General features: G+C 34.5%; 2 protein-coding genes across 4 annotated transcripts; one reads left to right on the forward strand and one right to left on the reverse strand.

Moving 5' to 3' along the window:
- The first annotated feature begins 736 nt into the window (after positions 1 to 736).
- Positions 737 to 7,099, forward strand: LOC142618524 (triacylglycerol lipase OBL1-like). Its single transcript, XM_075791477.1, has 6 exons — positions 737 to 1,006; positions 1,357 to 1,760; positions 2,150 to 2,346; positions 2,455 to 2,488; positions 5,983 to 6,596; positions 6,710 to 7,099. Exons 2-6 carry the CDS (start codon positions 1,448 to 1,450, stop codon positions 6,959 to 6,961), a joined length of 1,410 nt encoding a protein of 469 aa, XP_075647592.1. The 5' UTR covers positions 737 to 1,006; positions 1,357 to 1,447; the 3' UTR covers positions 6,962 to 7,099.
- A 501-nt stretch (positions 7,100 to 7,600) lies between these two features.
- LOC142618506 (uncharacterized) lies at positions 7,601 to 12,938 on the reverse strand. Of its 3 annotated transcripts, none has more exons than XM_075791464.1 (8): positions 12,583 to 12,938; positions 12,361 to 12,481; positions 12,024 to 12,125; positions 11,193 to 11,933; positions 10,343 to 10,694; positions 9,589 to 9,670; positions 8,545 to 8,789; positions 7,601 to 8,039 (listed from the first exon to the last, which is right to left on the reverse strand). In XM_075791464.1, the coding sequence occupies exons 1-7, from the start codon at positions 12,808 to 12,810 to the stop codon at positions 8,583 to 8,585; spliced, it is 1,833 nt and encodes a 610-aa protein (XP_075647579.1). In that variant the 5' UTR covers positions 12,811 to 12,938; the 3' UTR covers positions 7,601 to 8,039; positions 8,545 to 8,582. The 3 variants fall into 3 exon arrangements, with proteins under 3 accessions (XP_075647579.1, XP_075647569.1, XP_075647573.1); XM_075791454.1 differs by having other exon boundaries at positions 12,361 to 12,490; positions 12,583 to 12,934; XM_075791458.1 differs by having other exon boundaries at positions 7,710 to 8,032; positions 12,361 to 12,490; positions 12,583 to 12,934.
- Positions 12,939 to 17,114: the final 4,176 nt, after the last annotated feature.

The following is a 17,114-nucleotide window of genomic DNA, read 5'->3' on the forward strand; positions in this document are numbered from 1 at the left end:
TACTCTACCTTCACCACCAACGGCATGCGGCCCAAATGGGTTAGATCGGCATTTTTTTATGCTTTTATTGTTCTAATTTCTTTAGCTTTATGAGGAAGGATTGTGTTTTGTGATTTAATTAACTTTATAACTTTCAGCACCATCAATTAGTATTATAGATACGTCAGGAAAGTATTCACTAGAACAGACTCCAATGGAAAGGACATGCATGTAAATGAGAAATATTTAAGCAGATCAAATGCTAAAACGGAGTGTATTTTACAAACAGAAGCTACCTACTATTATGGGTCGAGTGCATATCATGGTTTTCAAACTCGGACCGTTTATTAAACCGTGAAAGAGAGAAGTTTAAGATTTTTAAGTTCAAACCAAAGCTGAACTGTGATGACGTAATAATTATTTTAATAATTAATAATATAAAAATAAATAAATAAAATATAAAAAATCTAGAAATATTGATTAAAATAATATAATATTTAAAAAGATTTAATATATGTCTTGATTAAATAATAAAAAGTAAAGACTAAATAGAATTTCTCTTATTAATTTTTAACAAATTTGTACAAGATAATATCAAAAGGTTTAATAAACTAATTTATTTAAAAATCATTCAAGATAAATAGTAAAGAACCCTCCAGTATTCCATATGGTTCTTTCCTTTTTGCTGACTAGTCAACATTGCTTTTTAAGTTTTAGAATAAAATAACCCCACTTGTACGCTTTGCCTCTCTTCCCCAATAAAGAACCCCACTTTACCTGTATCTCTCACTGACCCTCTCTCTCTCTCTCTCTCAGTTCTCACATCTCAATCATCTCTCTCTTTCTACCTCCGCCTCACTTCACGATCAGAAGATTCAGAACCCAGGCCAGCTTCAATCTCTCTTACTTCACTTATTCACCCTCCAAACAAGCAGATCTGGAAAAGCCTCTAATCTATGTCAAGCCATCTCGTCAGTCTCTAGGAGAGACTCTCTCTCCCCAAACAAACAGATCTGGCAAAAAAGAGGTAACTTCGGCTTTTGAGTCTTCACAACCATTGCATTTTTAGAAGTAAAAAAAAAAAATTTAGGGAAAGAGACCGGCAAACCCGTGCACGGTTCCAACAACCGGACGGTTTGACCGCAGTTGGAACGGTTTCCTGTAAAAATAAAATTTCCGGTTTTGTGGGTTTAAAAAACCGGACTAGTGACCGGTCCGGTACGGATTTTAAAACTGTGGTGCATATCACTCGATGAGGCATTAGAAACCATGGCATGTGTCTCTTACCTTATCTTTTTCAAAAGTTAGGAATGCTTTACCTTGTCTCTTAATTACCGTAAGCATATGTCTCTAACCTTATCTTTTTTCGAAAGTTAGGAATTGTTGTATACAGAATTGCAGATACAAATGTTGAGACACTGACATAGCAACCCATCCTGCTGCACCGTCTCCATATTACTTCAAAGACATGCCTTGTGATGAGAAAAATTTCTGTGATCATTATTTTGTGCTGATTCCAGATAACGCTAGTTTCTATGATCTCGGTTGCTTTCTCTTTTCCTCTGAATCAAAAGATTGTGAATTCATCGAGTGCTCATCATTAGAAGACCTTAAGGGAGGTTTTTGGAGAAGATGGTACATCTTCAGCTCCCTTTTTGCGCAGAAAGTCCTCCTTAAGGTGGAAAACCCTATGAAAAAATTAGGGGAAGTGTTAGAGCAATGGCTGAATCTTCTTTCAAGCAACGGTGGATTACTCAGGCTCTTCACCAATTTCTTAACAGGTTTGGTTTGTGTTTTATGTAGCATGGTATATTGAGCATTTAATAGGTTACAAAGTTCCATATATATAATCTGCATGCACGTACGGCAGTATATAACTATATATGGCCAAAATTGCGTGCATGCATTAATTATTATGCTGTTATGTATGTGTTCTAACTTACTATATATCTGTTTCTCAAAAAAAAAAAAATTACTATATATCTAATTTTTTAAGGCAAATATCTAGGAACTAATATCTTAGATTTCGTAAATAATTTGAAAACCATGACTGTAATGCAGTGTTATCTTTCTATAAAAAAAATCTAATTTAATGCAATCATTTGTTTAAATTTAGTTGGAGAATTTATTATTTTCTTCCAAAAATTGATGGAGTAAGTGGGTTTTGTAGGAAAAAGGGAAAGAGTGCCGAATAGGTTATCGGCAAAGTTCACATCAGTGGTGGGAAATCTTGATCCAAGAGTAGAATTAGACAAAAGCATTAGATATGGTAACACAAAATACAACGCTTTTCTCTCAATTATGGCCTCCAAATTGTCATACGAAAATGAAGAATTTGTTAAAACCATAATCAATGATCATTGGAATGTAAGTATCATTAACATGGCAAAACTTTTTTTTTTTTTTTTGATTCTGCCCTCGTGATATATAATGGCAATGATGAAGATTAACGTTTCATTTTTCATTTTTGCACAGATGAAATTCGTGAACTTCGACAACTATTGGAATGGTAAGCAGCAACCTATATTATATTCCGATCCTTAAAAAAATTATGTAGTTATAGCCTAGGTTATAGAAATCATCTGTCTCACTCTTATTAATTAGTTAAGTATAAAGTGGGACATGTTATTCGTATTAAGAAGAGTCGCAAATTAAATAATATGCCATCGAAGTTGACTTCTCTTAAAATTAGCTTTTATTCACAAGCATATTTGTCATTTGGTAAAAATTATAAAAACAAATTTATCTATTAAAAAAAAATGTTATGTCTACAAAAATTTTACAATAAATCATAAGTAGCTAATTGTTACATGTTATTACTGGTGGGGAAAAAAAATAATAGTAATTTCAGTGGTAAGGTTAAATTAGAGCCAAATATTGTAGCCATAGCACTTTTCTAAAAAAAAAGTGATTTTAAAAAGCAAGCATAACTTATAAACAAATAAGCTAATAAACTAATATAAGAAAAGATAAATTATCCAAATACATACTACTAACTAATGGAGGTAATAGTTTCTCAAAAAAAAAAAACTAATTGAGATAATTTGTCAATTAATAATGGACTAAGATTATAATTAGTTAAAAGTGCACTTTCCTTTTATCTCTTTATATCAAAGATCCCAGGAAAAGTATAGATCCAATAACTAATAAGAGAATGCCTTTGATACAAAATCATATGGATCATGGATCCCATATTTGCTTTTATTTGCCCCATGTGAAACCACATGGAAGTTGAAAAATGGGCTAGGGTTGCAAACCTGTACCAAATTATATATTATGTTCTTTCCGTAACAAAATAAAGGAAAAAGTTAATGGCTATTCTAAGGGTCTGTTTGGTTAGAAGAGTGAAAAAGTGAAAGGATGAAAAATTAGTGGGAGAATAGAAAAGATTTGGTTTTCCCTCATGTGTGTTTGGTTGGAGGGGTGGAAAAATTGGAGGGTGGAAAACTTTTTTGTTTAGTTTGAGAGAAAAAGAAGAGGATGGAAAATATAGTTTATATAAATTGACTATTATGTTTTTGTTATATAATATATATAAGAAATAGATATTTGTTAGAAAGTGAGAGGGGTAAATGAGTGCAACAGAGTGAGGGTATTTGTATAAAGTATATCATTCAGCATCTTTTCCTCCTCATTTTCTTCCCAAATTGGGAGGATAAAAAAAGTGGGCCTTGAGGGATTATTTTCCTCCCTATTTTCTGTCTCTCTTGTTTTCTCTCCTGAACCAAATGGTGAAAAATGTCATTTTTCATCCTATTTTCCTCTCCTTATTTTTCATCCTCCTTGTTTTCACCCCAACCAAACATAACCTAAGGACATTAGTTTATAAATTATTTTTAAAAGCTTTTATACAAAAACAAAAATAATAATAATTAATTTTATTTACTATTTATTATATTTCCCATAAAATTAGTTCAAAACATTTTTTAAATAATTTATTAGCAATTATTCTTTTTTGCTAAACTAGTAACAATTGCTTTAAGATCTCTAATTAATAAAGTTTTGACATCACTTTTATGAGAAATATAAATAGTTGTCAACAATATGTGTTATTTTATCATTCTCCTAATAAAATGTTTCTAAGGGCATTGGATAACATTTTCCTAAAATACCATATAAACTTTCTTCTGTCATTGCATACGGGCAAACCATTGGCAATATTTTGCTAAACTAAATGTTAGTTATTGAGATTAAAATATGAAGTATTAATTTATATGGTAGTACTATTTTATTAGTCCACTTAGATAAACAAGGTGCTTAATTATTTGTCAAAAGGTTAAACTAACTCATCTTTAATTCCCCCTCAAAAAAAAACTCGTCTTTAATTATTTCAATAAAAAAAAACTCGTTTTTAATTATGAAAATAAAGTATAAAATCATATAATTACTAAGAATTACAAAGGTCTCCCTTTGGCTGTAAAAGAGTGAAACAAATAACCGGGGAAAAAAAACTCAAAACTCGGCTGTTTAACTTCTCAACTATTTGGACAAAGGTCTCTTAGCTTAATCGAGTCTTCGACTTAAGAATGACAATATTTTATACTATCTGTTAACATAATATGGGCATGACACGAGTTTAAGCAGATTAGTATTTATTTAACTATTTATTACAATTTGTTTTATGTCTTGACCCGAACTAATCAACATTAAGTCTTCCCCCTAATGGCATGCTTTTCTTAATTTCTTTCTTTAATCTTTGATTGTTGGTCATGTCATATTTCTGTAGAAGCAATCAAGCAATAGTAGTGCCTCCCTCTAATTTCTAATATGTGTTGAGGAATCTTTTCTCTTTAAAAAGAGAAGAGGGAGCTTGCTTGCTTGTATCATTGGGTTTATGGTGCTTTCTAGTTTTTAGTTTTTAGCATAGGATTGTAGGGGTTCAATATTTTTTTTGGCTACCCAACCATGGTGTATGGGGTTTGGCCCATTAACCCATAGGCCTAGGGTCTTCAACTAGAGTCAAAAGCTCCACCTTAACAAACTCAACATAGATCCAACCACTTTTATTGTCTCACTTAGTAACAAGCCTACATTACTAAGCTTGACAGGACTTTAATCTTTAATCGGCTACTTAATGGGGACTTTAGTTACAAAATTATTATGAAATTGTTGTGTTCATGGCCATGATTGTGCCAAACTCACATGTGCAATGTTTCACGAGCATCAATATGACAGTGAGTGATGGCTGCCGAGTTTTGCACAAAAATTAGTATGTAGGCCTTCTAGGTTTCTCCGTTTCTAACCTCTGCTCTTTTGCTCTTTATTTTGTCACACTATCATTTGGGCTTGGATAATTTGTTATCCATTGGCCCATGTCATCCATTTAATACTAATCTCTGAGGATTAGGGCAAAAGGCCCACGATATGCGTTTGTGAGTCGGGCCATGGCTCAATATGGGCTTCATCTAAAATAAATGTCAGCTAATTTTAAACTGTTGTACTCAAAAGTCAAACCTGATACGCTTCAGGGGACCAAAATTATTTTGTTTATTGTCATATATATTTAAAAATTAGTAATTTTATATTATTTGTGGTTTATTGTTATACCAAAACTTTCTTCAAATCTTAAGATTGGAAAAAGTTCCTCACAGTAGGAAGCCCTTTGCCTCCGGAGATTGATGTTATATATCTTGACTATTTTCTTCTTCATTGCTCAAATATAAATTCATCGGGCTGATTGGCTAAATCTCTTTTTAAAAGCCGGCCTAGTTTGTGGGGTTGACGCACATAGTTGCAGTGCAATCATTTGGAAAGATGATAGATTCTTTAGTCCTTATTATTAGTATTAGGAAATAATAATAAAAATAACCATATTTTGTATTGTTCCTCATGCTAACTGTAGGACTCAAATTTGAAATTGTGTCTCAATTTTTACTTTTTGTGATAATTTTATTCTCCGTGTTTAGTGAAAGATTAGTATGTGCTTTGCCAGCAAATTGCAATTTTACCTTTTTCTTTTTTGGCCAACTAGAAAACAAACGGTTCTAATCCAATGTTTGACAGATTACCTGAAGAACTATACAACTCAAGCCATTATGTTCCAAGATAAAAGGGTTGACCCTAACCTGATCGTGGTTGCATTTAGGGGCACCCACCCATTCGACCCAAAAGCTTGGAGAGTAGATGTGGATCTCTCATGGTTTGAAATTGAAGGGGTGGGTAAGACTCATAGTGGCTTTATGAAAGCTCTTGGTCTTCAAAAGAACAAAGGATGGCCTAAAGAAATAGAACAAGGAATCAACCAAAAGAAATATGCTTATTATGAAATCAGACAAAGGTTGAGAAAGTTATTGCAAAAAAATGAGAATGCAAAATTTATATTGACAGGACACAGTTTGGGTGGGGCATTGGCGATTTTGTTTCTAACTGTGCTAGCAGTACATGAAGAGAAATGGTTGATGGATAAGTTGGAGGGAGTGTACACATTTGGGCAACCAAGGGTTGGAGACAATCAGTTGAAGGAATATATGGAGAAGAAGTTGGAGCAATATGATGTGAGGTATTTTAGGTTTGTTTACAGCAATGACATTGTGCCTAGGGTCCCTTATGATGATGATAATGTCTTTTTTACTCACTTCGGAACTTGCTACTACTACAATAGCTCCTATGAAGGAAAGGTCAGTCCTCTCTCTCTCTCTACTATGTCTCTATCCCTCTCTGTCTTTTCAAGCATGTAGATTTTTAGATTTGGTTCAATGAGCTTAAACTATGCATCCTGGTTGGAGTGCAGGTTGTTAAAGAGGAGCCGAATAAGAACTACTTCTCAGTGCCTTGGACCATTGTCAAATTCAGGCTTAACGCAGTTTGGGAGCTGATCCGAGGTTTCATTTTCCCATATACGAGGGGTCCACAGTACAAAGAAAGTTGGTTAATGAAAACGATGAGGATTTTTGGATTGGTAATTCCCGGATTAGTAGAACATATGCCCCAAGATTATGTTAATGCTACCCGATTGGATCAACTAGATTCTAAGGTTAACTGACCTATACAAATACAAAACCGAAACTGTACATATTATTCACTTTTATCACATTAACATTTCCTCTAGATTGTCAAGAGATCAAGTACCGAAATAAATTTCATGAACAAAAAAAAAAAAAATTTGCTTTTTCATACCTTATTCAAGTTGTTAAAGCTACAAATTGAAATCCAAAGTTCCAAACCCCTCTCTTCAAATACTTCAATCCAAATAAACAACCAATGTTTTTAATGGTCGCAGCTGCGAATATAATCTCAAAAGGAATAAGGTATGCCTTCATCAAAGGCAATTTACTGAAGTATGAAACCACTGCCTGCTTTCTAAAAGCAGTAAATGGCTCTTAGACTGTTAAATCAAGTACAATTGGATATGCCCAATATCGGTAAGAAAATCTACCAGGCTGCAATTGTGGAAACGATTTTAGAGATCTCAACATCACTGTATCTGAAACTAAGAAACCAGACCATTCAAAATTAAAGCAGTTTATTCATATCAATTTTCAGATACCACATTAATTGCAGGAAAGTAATGTCTCATTTCTCTAATGGCATGCTAATACTTCAAAAACAATTGATTCCTATATTAAAATAACACATCATGTCCGAAACCAAACTACTGCATCTTAGATAGAAGACAGAAAGGTAACAAAGTACACTACAAGTTATATTGCCCACAATATTACCAATTGGAAGAATTTCAAAATTTAACAAATCAATCATAATAATGCACAGAGTGCACATAACCTAGTCACTTTCAAGCTTTGATAAAAACTAGAGCTTAACTAGATGAGTGGTATCTCCACGTGTACAACAAAATGTCATGGTGAAAAAAAAACATTCCCAAAAAGAAAAAGAAAAATCTAAAGATTGATTTACATACATACATGCATTATTAACCATTGAATCCCCAAGATTGTGTTTACTGGGGTCTCACATCCTATTGGGAACCTTGATAGGGGAACCAGTGCTTCAGACCACCACAAAAACTGCATCGACACCGAATTAGTGTCAAAATAATATTTTTCCTCTGCTGTACACCATTCATTCATGCCCTTGCACTCCATTTTCCATTCTACTGTAACCTAGACAGAATCAGAACAAAGCATGAGTAAATAAGGGAGCGTACAGTGTTAGGATCATATAAGTAGTGCAACATATAATAGCAGTTGATTTTTTAATTTCTGCAAGATCATTCTAAGAAGATACAACACAGGGAACATTTTGTTGGGTATACACATGTGAGTGAAGTCTCACATTGAATAATAACCACAATAATGAGGGAACATTTTGTTGGGTATACACATGTGAGTGAAGTCTCACATTGAATAATAACCACAATAATGAGTGGTTGATATAACATAGTTGGGCTCAAACTTATAGACTCAAGCTTTTGGATTAATTGATATCCTTAAATACTCAATCAAAGAGTCCCCTAGGTTTTGTCTCCCCAGCACCATCAATTGGTATCGTAGATATGTCTGGAAAGTATTCACTAGAAGAGACTCCAATTGAAAGGACATGCATGTAAATGAGAAAATTTTAAGCAGATCAAATGCTGAAACAGAGTATTTTACAAAAAGAAGCTACCTGCTATTATGGGCGAGTGCATATTACTCAATGAGGCATTAGAAAGCATGGCAGGTGAAACAACCACTCAAAGAGCCCATCTGACGGGTTCTGCGGAATGATATCGCCTTACGGGAACCCCCAGTAACTTGATGGGCCTGATTGGCCAGCATTGAACTCCTCATTTCTTGAGCTCTCTTCTGAGCCGATCTGAGCTTGTTCATAATCTTGTCCATAGATGATGATCTTTTCTTTTCGAGCTTCATCTGAAATAAATGTCAAGTAAGGGCCATAGTACCAAATGCTTATGCCTCCCTTTTTCAGAATATGAACACATAATGCATGTTTGACAAGGTTGCCATAAACCATGAGAGAGAGACAGAAAGAGAGAAATCCATGATCAAGCTAACACAATCTGAGATGTGGAACTTTTTCTATAGAGACTTCTTATTTCTTAATTGTGAATTTAACAATCCCAAAACTAATTCTTCTTCTTTATATACTATTTGCAACTCACACACACACAAGAGAGAGAGAGAGTGAGAGAGAGAGAAGTTTCTTAGCTACTTTTATCATTTCTTTTTTTGGCCTGCACATCCACCAGAGATGAAGTCTTAATATGAATAGATAACTAACTGGTTTTAGTGAAAATTCTTCTATAATCCTATTTCCTGCGAATTTCAGTTCAAAGGTTGGGCTGAATGGTCTTCCCATAACCCCCCAATGTCCTGCTATTAAGTAAACGGAAAAACATTCTTGCAAAATTTCACATTTCAACTGACTTATTCAAGAAAAGTCACTTTGTAGCATGTTCAGGAGTGAGGTGTGTCATGTTCCCATCAGTAAACCTAAACTAAAGACAATTTGATTAACCCAGAATTCATATTTGGTGATATATTGACTAGAAATAAAATCATGCTAGACTAGACCAAAGTGATACATTGAAAAGATATATTCGAATGACATTCGGGGAAATAAGAAAAAGAAAGTACCAAGGACTGATCATTGGTAAATGTTTCAACTGATATAAAATGATACATGATGAAATACTTTATTAAAAATGACCTCTAGTTTGCGTATTGCTGCCTCAGCTTTTGCCTTCTGCAGGTTCTCCCATGCATTGATTTTGGCTTCCTCTCTTTTCAACCTGGAAAAATCGGCCATTGACACATTAAGATAGAATAGATAAATATCTGCATAAGTTTCATGACAGTAGCTACTAGCACAGGGTGAGTCTTATCCTCTGATATGATACTGTGGCCAAACTTCTTTTCAATAATTAAGGCTTACAAGTAATAAAATCGGTGGCCTGAAATATCTTTACTAAACTAACCAATCAATTGCTATCATCTGGAAGGCTTGGAGCTGAATTACATTGGGAAAATTTGTTCGAGTTCAAGGTAACAGCTCAACTCCTGAGAGAATTAAATTGCTAATATCATAGGTCCGTGCTCCACTCAACTTAAGAACCTAGCCATCTTCTTAGGATGATTTAAACAATCATTTTCTTTCCAACTGTTTCATGAAAAGATATATCCTAAAGTTTATAATGCCAGTGTTACAAAATCAAACACCCTTTCTTCTATTTGACCCCATGTTGATGACCTATGGAACAATATTAAAAAGAAGGTAAATTCAAAGATTTCCTGTTAGGGGACCTCAAGATTTTTGGAAGAGAGAACTTTGCATCTTTGACATTTTTCTTTGCAAACCTTCAATGAACCTATTTGCTTCTAAGGTCTCCTTCGTATCATATTTTCATTCAATGATCCCACTAAATAAAGATAATGTACGTAATAAAGTTGTCAAATATTCATACTTGGAAATTGTCTTTATATCCCAATCTGATGATTGAGCATCCAAATCTTTCTTTTTCCAGTTATCAACATTGTCTGAACCCTTCCCAGGAAATCGGGCTTTATGTTTCTTGGACCACCTAGTCATGGTGACACGTTCATCTACCTGCACATCCCTAACTTCCAATTTAGAGGACGGGACACTCTGCAACTCCTCTATAGTCAGGGCACAGGGATTGGAGGCAGAGAATGAAAGCCTCCTTTCGGGAGATGATTGAGAGCTACCCTCCGGGCTCATCTGGGTTGCCATGTCCCTTCTCGACACACCGCGAGATATATCAGTGCCGGCATCCTTGACCCCATCATTTTTTTCATCTGTGTTGGATCCAAGGTCAAAAACCCAATATCAGATATGTAAAAATACAACAGGTTTAACAATCTCATTAAAGATCCCCATCTTCAAAGACAAAGATAGACTTAAACTCAACATAGTCCAAATCCAGCACCTCACCCACATCAAAATGTTCCTACTATTATCTGTTATAAGAATCCTAACCAACTTTTCTTCAACTAATAAAACCCCAAGGGATAGCACAATCTGCTCAAGACCACACCTATTAATTGGGGTCAACAACTCACTTTATCAAACAAAACAAAAAATAACCAAAAACCCATTGAAGAAACTGACATCCAGTTATTAACTCAGCCAGCTTTTTTCTTTTCTTTTCTTTTTTTTTTTTTTGGAAAAGTCAATTTCATGTTTTAGATTAACATTACAAATCTAAACCACAAATTAAATGAAATCTGAATAACATGCAAGTTCTAATTCAAGAAACAGAGGCTTAAACAAAGCTAAAGTGTTTAAACTAGTACCTCTTGACCCAGGCAATGAAGAAGACTGGTTCAGCATCTCAGAGTACCCATGCACACTAACCGACCGAGCCATGCAAGGCTCGTTCCTCCCAATAAACCCTCCACCATTGCCACCACCACCACCACCATGCATTGCCAATCCATCGGCCGCCATGACTCCGGCCGAGAACGGAGACCCCGCCACCACAAAATTCCTTACGTTCCCTCCTTCAAACATCGGCGAATACAGCGAGTAATACGCAACCCCAGGCGGCCCGAGCGGTCCGCTCTTCGACTTAGGCCGCCTTTGCTGCTGCAACGGCTGCTGAGGCTGAACCGAGTTCCTCGAACTACTGTTATCTCCCGATACCGGACTGAAAATCCACCTCTCTGCATCTTCCCATTTCGAAGGCAAAGTCCTTCCATTGTTGAAAGGTAATAACGAAGTACTTGTAGCTAGTTGTCTACGGTTACCACCGCCACCGCCACCACCATTCGAGTGCGATGGTACTCGCTCTGAGCTCCAACCTTTCTGCATTCCTACACTCGCGTGCCGATAATTCGGCGTACCGGGACTCGGAAAAGTACCGCCGGATTTCCGAGACGAACTCGCCGTCGCCGAGGCCTTTTTCATCGATGCCAATCGCGGCGATGACGCGGCGGCGGCGGCGGTTGTAGCATTGTTTAGATCCAACGAAGCTGGTCTTCTTCTATCTAGCTTCTTCGATAGCGCTTCAGATCTGGATCTCCGATCCTGGCACTCTATGCAGAACAAAAAGAAACAAACAATTAAGTACAGTTGAACAAGTTTAATGCCATTTTCGTGAAAGTGAGAGCTCAGTGAAAGTGTACCTTTGAGAGCAAGAGTGAACGAGCTTCTCGCAGAATCTAGCGGAGGAGATTCGTCTTCAAAATCTCCATCATTATTATTATTATTATTGTCTTCTTTTTGCGCTGCGTATTACAGAAGGTAACAAACAGTGAGTGAGTGAGTGAGTGAGTGTGTGAGAGAGAGAGAGAGAGAGAGAGAGAAAGAGAAAAAGAGAAAGAGACATTGAATGAGGATTTTGAAATTTCCTTTTGGAAAAAGCGTCGTCGTTTGTACTTTTTGTTTTGGTCTGTTTAAAAATTTTCAAAGAGCCAAAATCTACGAAAAAAAACACAGTGAGTTTGACTTTAAGCACTGTACCTTTAGCCTTTTCTCCTCTTCTAGAGAAAAAACGACTGTGCTGTTTGTTGTTTGGATCTGGATTCGGATCTGGACCACTCAAACTCTCGTGATGATGATGATGATGATTATCTGTCAAATGCTGCACCGACTAGTTTTTTTTATTAGCTGCCTCAATTCAATTCAATGCGAAATCAAAATAGAAAAAAAAACAAACAAACATAACATGCAAAAGAATATTACTAGAGAGATTTCGGAGGCGAAAGAGTCGTGATCGTGAGCGTCGGAGGCGAAAGAGCAGCGATCGACGCTAGCAGAAGCCGAAGAAAACAAGCTGAAGTTGGATTCGAGAGTGAAGATCACAGAATCAGGACTAGCATCGCGATGATGAGCTCTCAATAATCCTGATGATCTCGACGAGACTACTTGCTGCTGCTGCTGCTGCTGCTCTTGAAACCCTATCTCCGGCATATTGTGTATATATTGTAAGTTTTTAAGTGTCAAGCTGCTTTCAATTCCTATTCTCTCACATTGCGTTCACACTAAAAATTGTGAATGATAGAGACTCTCTCTCTCTCTCTCTGACTCTGAGTGTGTGTGTGAATGGCGGGTACGAATATATAACAAGGAAGCGCTGATTATGCATCGCGAGCGTGCTTAGCGTTTGTGTTTATGACTTACTGTTTTGTTTTTGAATTATTTAAGCGTGAATGGACTCGAGAGAAAAGACAACGGTTTTGGCTTTTTTTTATCTAAATTCTTTAGGTGGAAAGTAAGTGGGGTTTGCTTCTTTTGATGTTTTGTGGGGGTCTTTCATGGGCTTTTGACTGACTGTAAATTTGACTGTAGTGGAATGACAGTAGGGCCCTTGGATCTTGTCTTGGATTTGAATGTGTGGGGTTAATGATATTGCCATATTGGGCACATTTAGGGGGTATTAATGACTTTTTGGTTTCTTACTTTTTACCAAGGTAATTATTGCTATTTCGAAAGGGCAATTTTCTTTTTTTGAAAGGGGAATGTAATAAGTCTCGCAATCGAAGGACAAAGTCATGTGTGGACATCATTATGACGTATGTCTTGGCAGTAAATTTTAACGATAAAGGTAAAAAGGAGGTTAAAAAAAATTGCAGATAAAAAAGTGGCAATTTTGTTTGATTCCAAAATCTTATCAATTATCGTGTATCTTTATTGGGTTATAAAATCAATCAATCACTGAAAACAACCTTTCATTAAAGTAAACAAAACGTTGTGATCTCACCTTTAGCTTTTAGATTAGTAATATATTTAAATAACACTTCCACGAATCTTCCATAAAGAAAAAGAGTTAATCAATAATCTTACCGGTATTAGGGTTGGTGTGGCATAGAGAGTAGGTACGGCTATTTAAATTTTTTTTGAAGGGAATTTTACAAATATATTTACTTAAATTAAGTTAGAATAAAATTTTATTTTATATAAAAATAAATAAAAATAAAAAATGTAATGACCATCTTTTGCTAAAAAATATGACATTGTGATACTGTTAAACTTGTGAGTAGTTGGTAAAATGTTTTTATCAATCATAAAATGTTTTGGTTTCAAATTTTTTTGGTTTGTAGTGTAATGGATTTGATTACGACTAATAAAGAAAGGAAAATCATAAAAGAAAATTTTCTAACAAAAGTTTTTTTATTTTTTTGGCTGAATAGTTATATATTGACAAACTATTGAATTGCACATCTCAATCAAACTGTTAAAACAGCGACAATATGTTTATTCTCTAAAGCACTAAATTATTCTGTTAAATTACACCAAACTGTTGAAGTGCACATCGCAATCAACTGTTAAAACAGCACCAACAAAAAAATTTATATTTCTTATTCTTTTGACACAATGACCTTTGGCTTGTTTTGTTTGTGCTTTTGGAACAGACTCACTAAGATTTCGCCGGCAAGATTCTTAAACCAGCGCCATTTATGCCATAAACTACTTTCATTACGTTACCTATTTTCACTGCTTTCACATTATAGACCAAATATATTTCCACAATAAAATTTATACTCTGAAAATTTCACCCTTGAATTATATGTACCATGTGTTAGTTTGGATTACGTTGAAAACGTTTTTCAGTGTGTTTACGTTTTAAACAATGGGTCTCGTGTATAGTTCACAAGACCTACAAGTACAGAATTTAACAAAATTTTTATTAAAACTGGGTTACACGGTAATATTCACACATTTAAAAATTATTTTGCTATAGTGTTTTCAATTTTCAATATTCAGTAATAAGCGGTATCTAAACAGACTTTATATGTTCTTAACATTCATGTCAATTGGATGTTATTTACTATTTGATTTATAAACTCATATTTTATACATTATTTTAAACTAGAAAAATTTGAATTTAAACAATTAATTAATAATATGACTATGAATCTTTGATTATCTTGAAATTTTGCAAGCATAAAAAATATGCAAAAATAACAGTAATTTTGTCAAAATTCGTATCCAATTAAAAAATATTGAGTAATCATCAAAGCAATGGATTCCAATTAGTCTAGTGATAAAAGAGTAATCATCAAGAGGACGCTATAAATTGAAACCCTCTGCAAAGGATTTAAAACAAAATATACAATTTTACCGAACAAAATTCAAAATTTTTTTAAATAATAGTGCCACAGTCAGTCATTCATATATTCATAGAGGACGTTTGGATAGCACATCCGCGTCCACGTTTAGCCCCGTTTTTTTTTTTTTTTCCAAGCGCATCTGTCACTGTTCATTGGCCATGAACAGTGATTTTAGGCCAATGAACAGTACTTTTTACACATTAAAAAATTATTTTGGTACAGTGTTTTTAGTTTTCAATTTTCAATTTTTAGCAATAAGTTCTATCCAAACAGACCCATAGATTACCCTATGTATCGTTTCTGTCCCCTGTAGGAACAGAGGAAATGTGACCATATCTTTCTGTCCCCATAACCGATGCCGCTGGACCAGGTCATCCTTTTAGTTAATTGACTCTCTTTGTCACGTCTATGCATTGTTTTTTTAGATATATAAACTTAATATAAAGTTTCGAAAATGTATGTTAAAGGGCAAAAATTAAGTTTGGTATCTAATAATCAAATTTGGTCTTGTAGTTAAATATATAATGTCCAAAGATAATACTCCTTGTGATTTATTGAATAATGAAAGACAATCACAATAAAACAAAAAATGAATAATGCTACTACAAAACAAAAACAATACCCACCACTCAAATGATGTTGTAATCGATTCAGTACTATCATCTTGAATGATTCTTCCATTCCATAACAAAAAATCACTGGTGCCCAAATCTACCAAGTTAGGTAATATTAAAGGAATCCCATAAAAGCATTCTATCAACCGCATTTCATCCTTGTTCATGAGAATTCTCTTCTTGGAATTGAACTATTTCCTCACAGAAAACATCCAATACGTTCAATCAAGGATCACATATATCGGTGATTGAGATTGAGTCATCACAGGGGAAAAAAATGTAAAGAAAAGTAATAAACAAGTCCTCGAGGAAGGAGCTCTCTGGCTTTTTTGTCAACAACATATTCAATCGGTGGCAGATAACAGATGGTGAACCTGGGCTCAAGCCGGTCAAACCGGGTTTTGCAGCAAACGAAAAATAAAATAAAATAAAATAAAAAGATTCTTTAATTATATAGAAATCTCAAACTAGATGGAAATTGGATAGTTCTAAATCTACATAGCATGAATTTAGAAACTTGAAGATGACACGTGAAGAAAGTGATAAAACACTGGTAAGAACAAGCAAAGCTGGCCTGACTCATTTGGTAATATATACATGAGATGAGAGCATTAACTATCCCAAATAGAGTCTGTCTTTTACCTCACTCAGTCGCTCGTGACCTAACACTGTGCAACCCCACAAGGCTTACCAAGTTGCGATAAGAGTTAAGAGCTTTGTGTTTGGTTGAGCTTAGGCAATGCCCCATTCCTCGAATGGTCACTTTCCTTTGATCATCAACTCACATCAAGGTCTACTTAAAAATTAATGACAAAACAAAATTAAGGTCAAGTTGGGATGCAATGGGAGGTTCAACTGTCAATTCAATTATTCAATTCTCTTCCTAAATCCATTTGATAGAATAATAACAAAACCAAGTTCATTCAAGGTGGGATGCAAATCAATAATCATGCAATGGGATGTCCAAATGTCAATTCAATTATACACATTTGATAGTGTCAAGTCGGGATGCAAGTCATGCAATGGGATGTTCAAATGTCAATTCACTTATATGCTTTTCATAGTGTCCATTTCAAAACCATATAATTTCAATAATTTTTTTTAGAAATAATTCCAACCGTTCATTTTTTATAATTACTCTTTTTTATCAAATTAAAACACTAATTGATTTTTTGGCATAGGCCGAGCTTGAACCCCATAACTCTTATCAAAAGATAGTATTTATCAAAATTTATATTTTTTGTGGTTTTTATGTTAAACGTGTAACAAAAAAGACTAAAAACTAGCAAAAAAACTAGTTAAATTATATAAATAAATAAATTAACTGATAAAAACTAAAAATTAACAAACACTTCGTAAATTTAATTTTTCATTAAGAGCTTTCGGTGCATATGTTAATTAGAAAATTACGTGATTTGCACTTTCAAGTTTCAACTATAAAATAAAATACGTTTTTTAAACCCAAAATTAAATTAAATTAAATAGAAGCAACAAAGTTACAAAGGATGTATTATGCTAAATCCGGTACAAGGAAAAAGCAGCACCGTTA

This window comes from Castanea sativa, chromosome 1, assembly GCF_040712315.1.
Source record: "Castanea sativa cultivar Marrone di Chiusa Pesio chromosome 1, ASM4071231v1".
Classification (NCBI taxonomy): domain Eukaryota; kingdom Viridiplantae; phylum Streptophyta; class Magnoliopsida; order Fagales; family Fagaceae; genus Castanea; species Castanea sativa.

Bases quoted from the DNA above. Each gene is read 5' to 3' on its own strand.
- LOC142618524 (XM_075791477.1), top strand. From the start codon at position 1,448: ATGCCTTGTGATGAGAAAAATTTCTGTGATCATTATTTTGTGCTGATT. The intron at 2,347-2,454 runs GTAAGTATCATT...ATTTTTGCACAG, and splicing joins TAATCAATGATCATTGGAAT to ATGAAATTCGTGAACTTCGA. The intron at 6,597-6,709 runs GTCAGTCCTCTC...GTTGGAGTGCAG, and splicing joins ATAGCTCCTATGAAGGAAAG to GTTGTTAAAGAGGAGCCGAA.
- LOC142618506 (XM_075791454.1), bottom strand. From the start codon at position 12,810: ATGCCGGAGATAGGGTTTCAAGAGCAGCAGCAGCAGCAGCAGCAAGTA. The intron at 12,491-12,582 runs GTAATATTCTTT...AAAAAAAACTAG, and splicing joins TCGCCTCCGAAATCTCTCTA to TCGGTGCAGCATTTGACAGA. The intron at 8,790-9,588 runs GTCATTTTTAAT...CATTTATTTCAG, and splicing joins CAGCAATACGCAAACTAGAG to ATGAAGCTCGAAAAGAAAAG.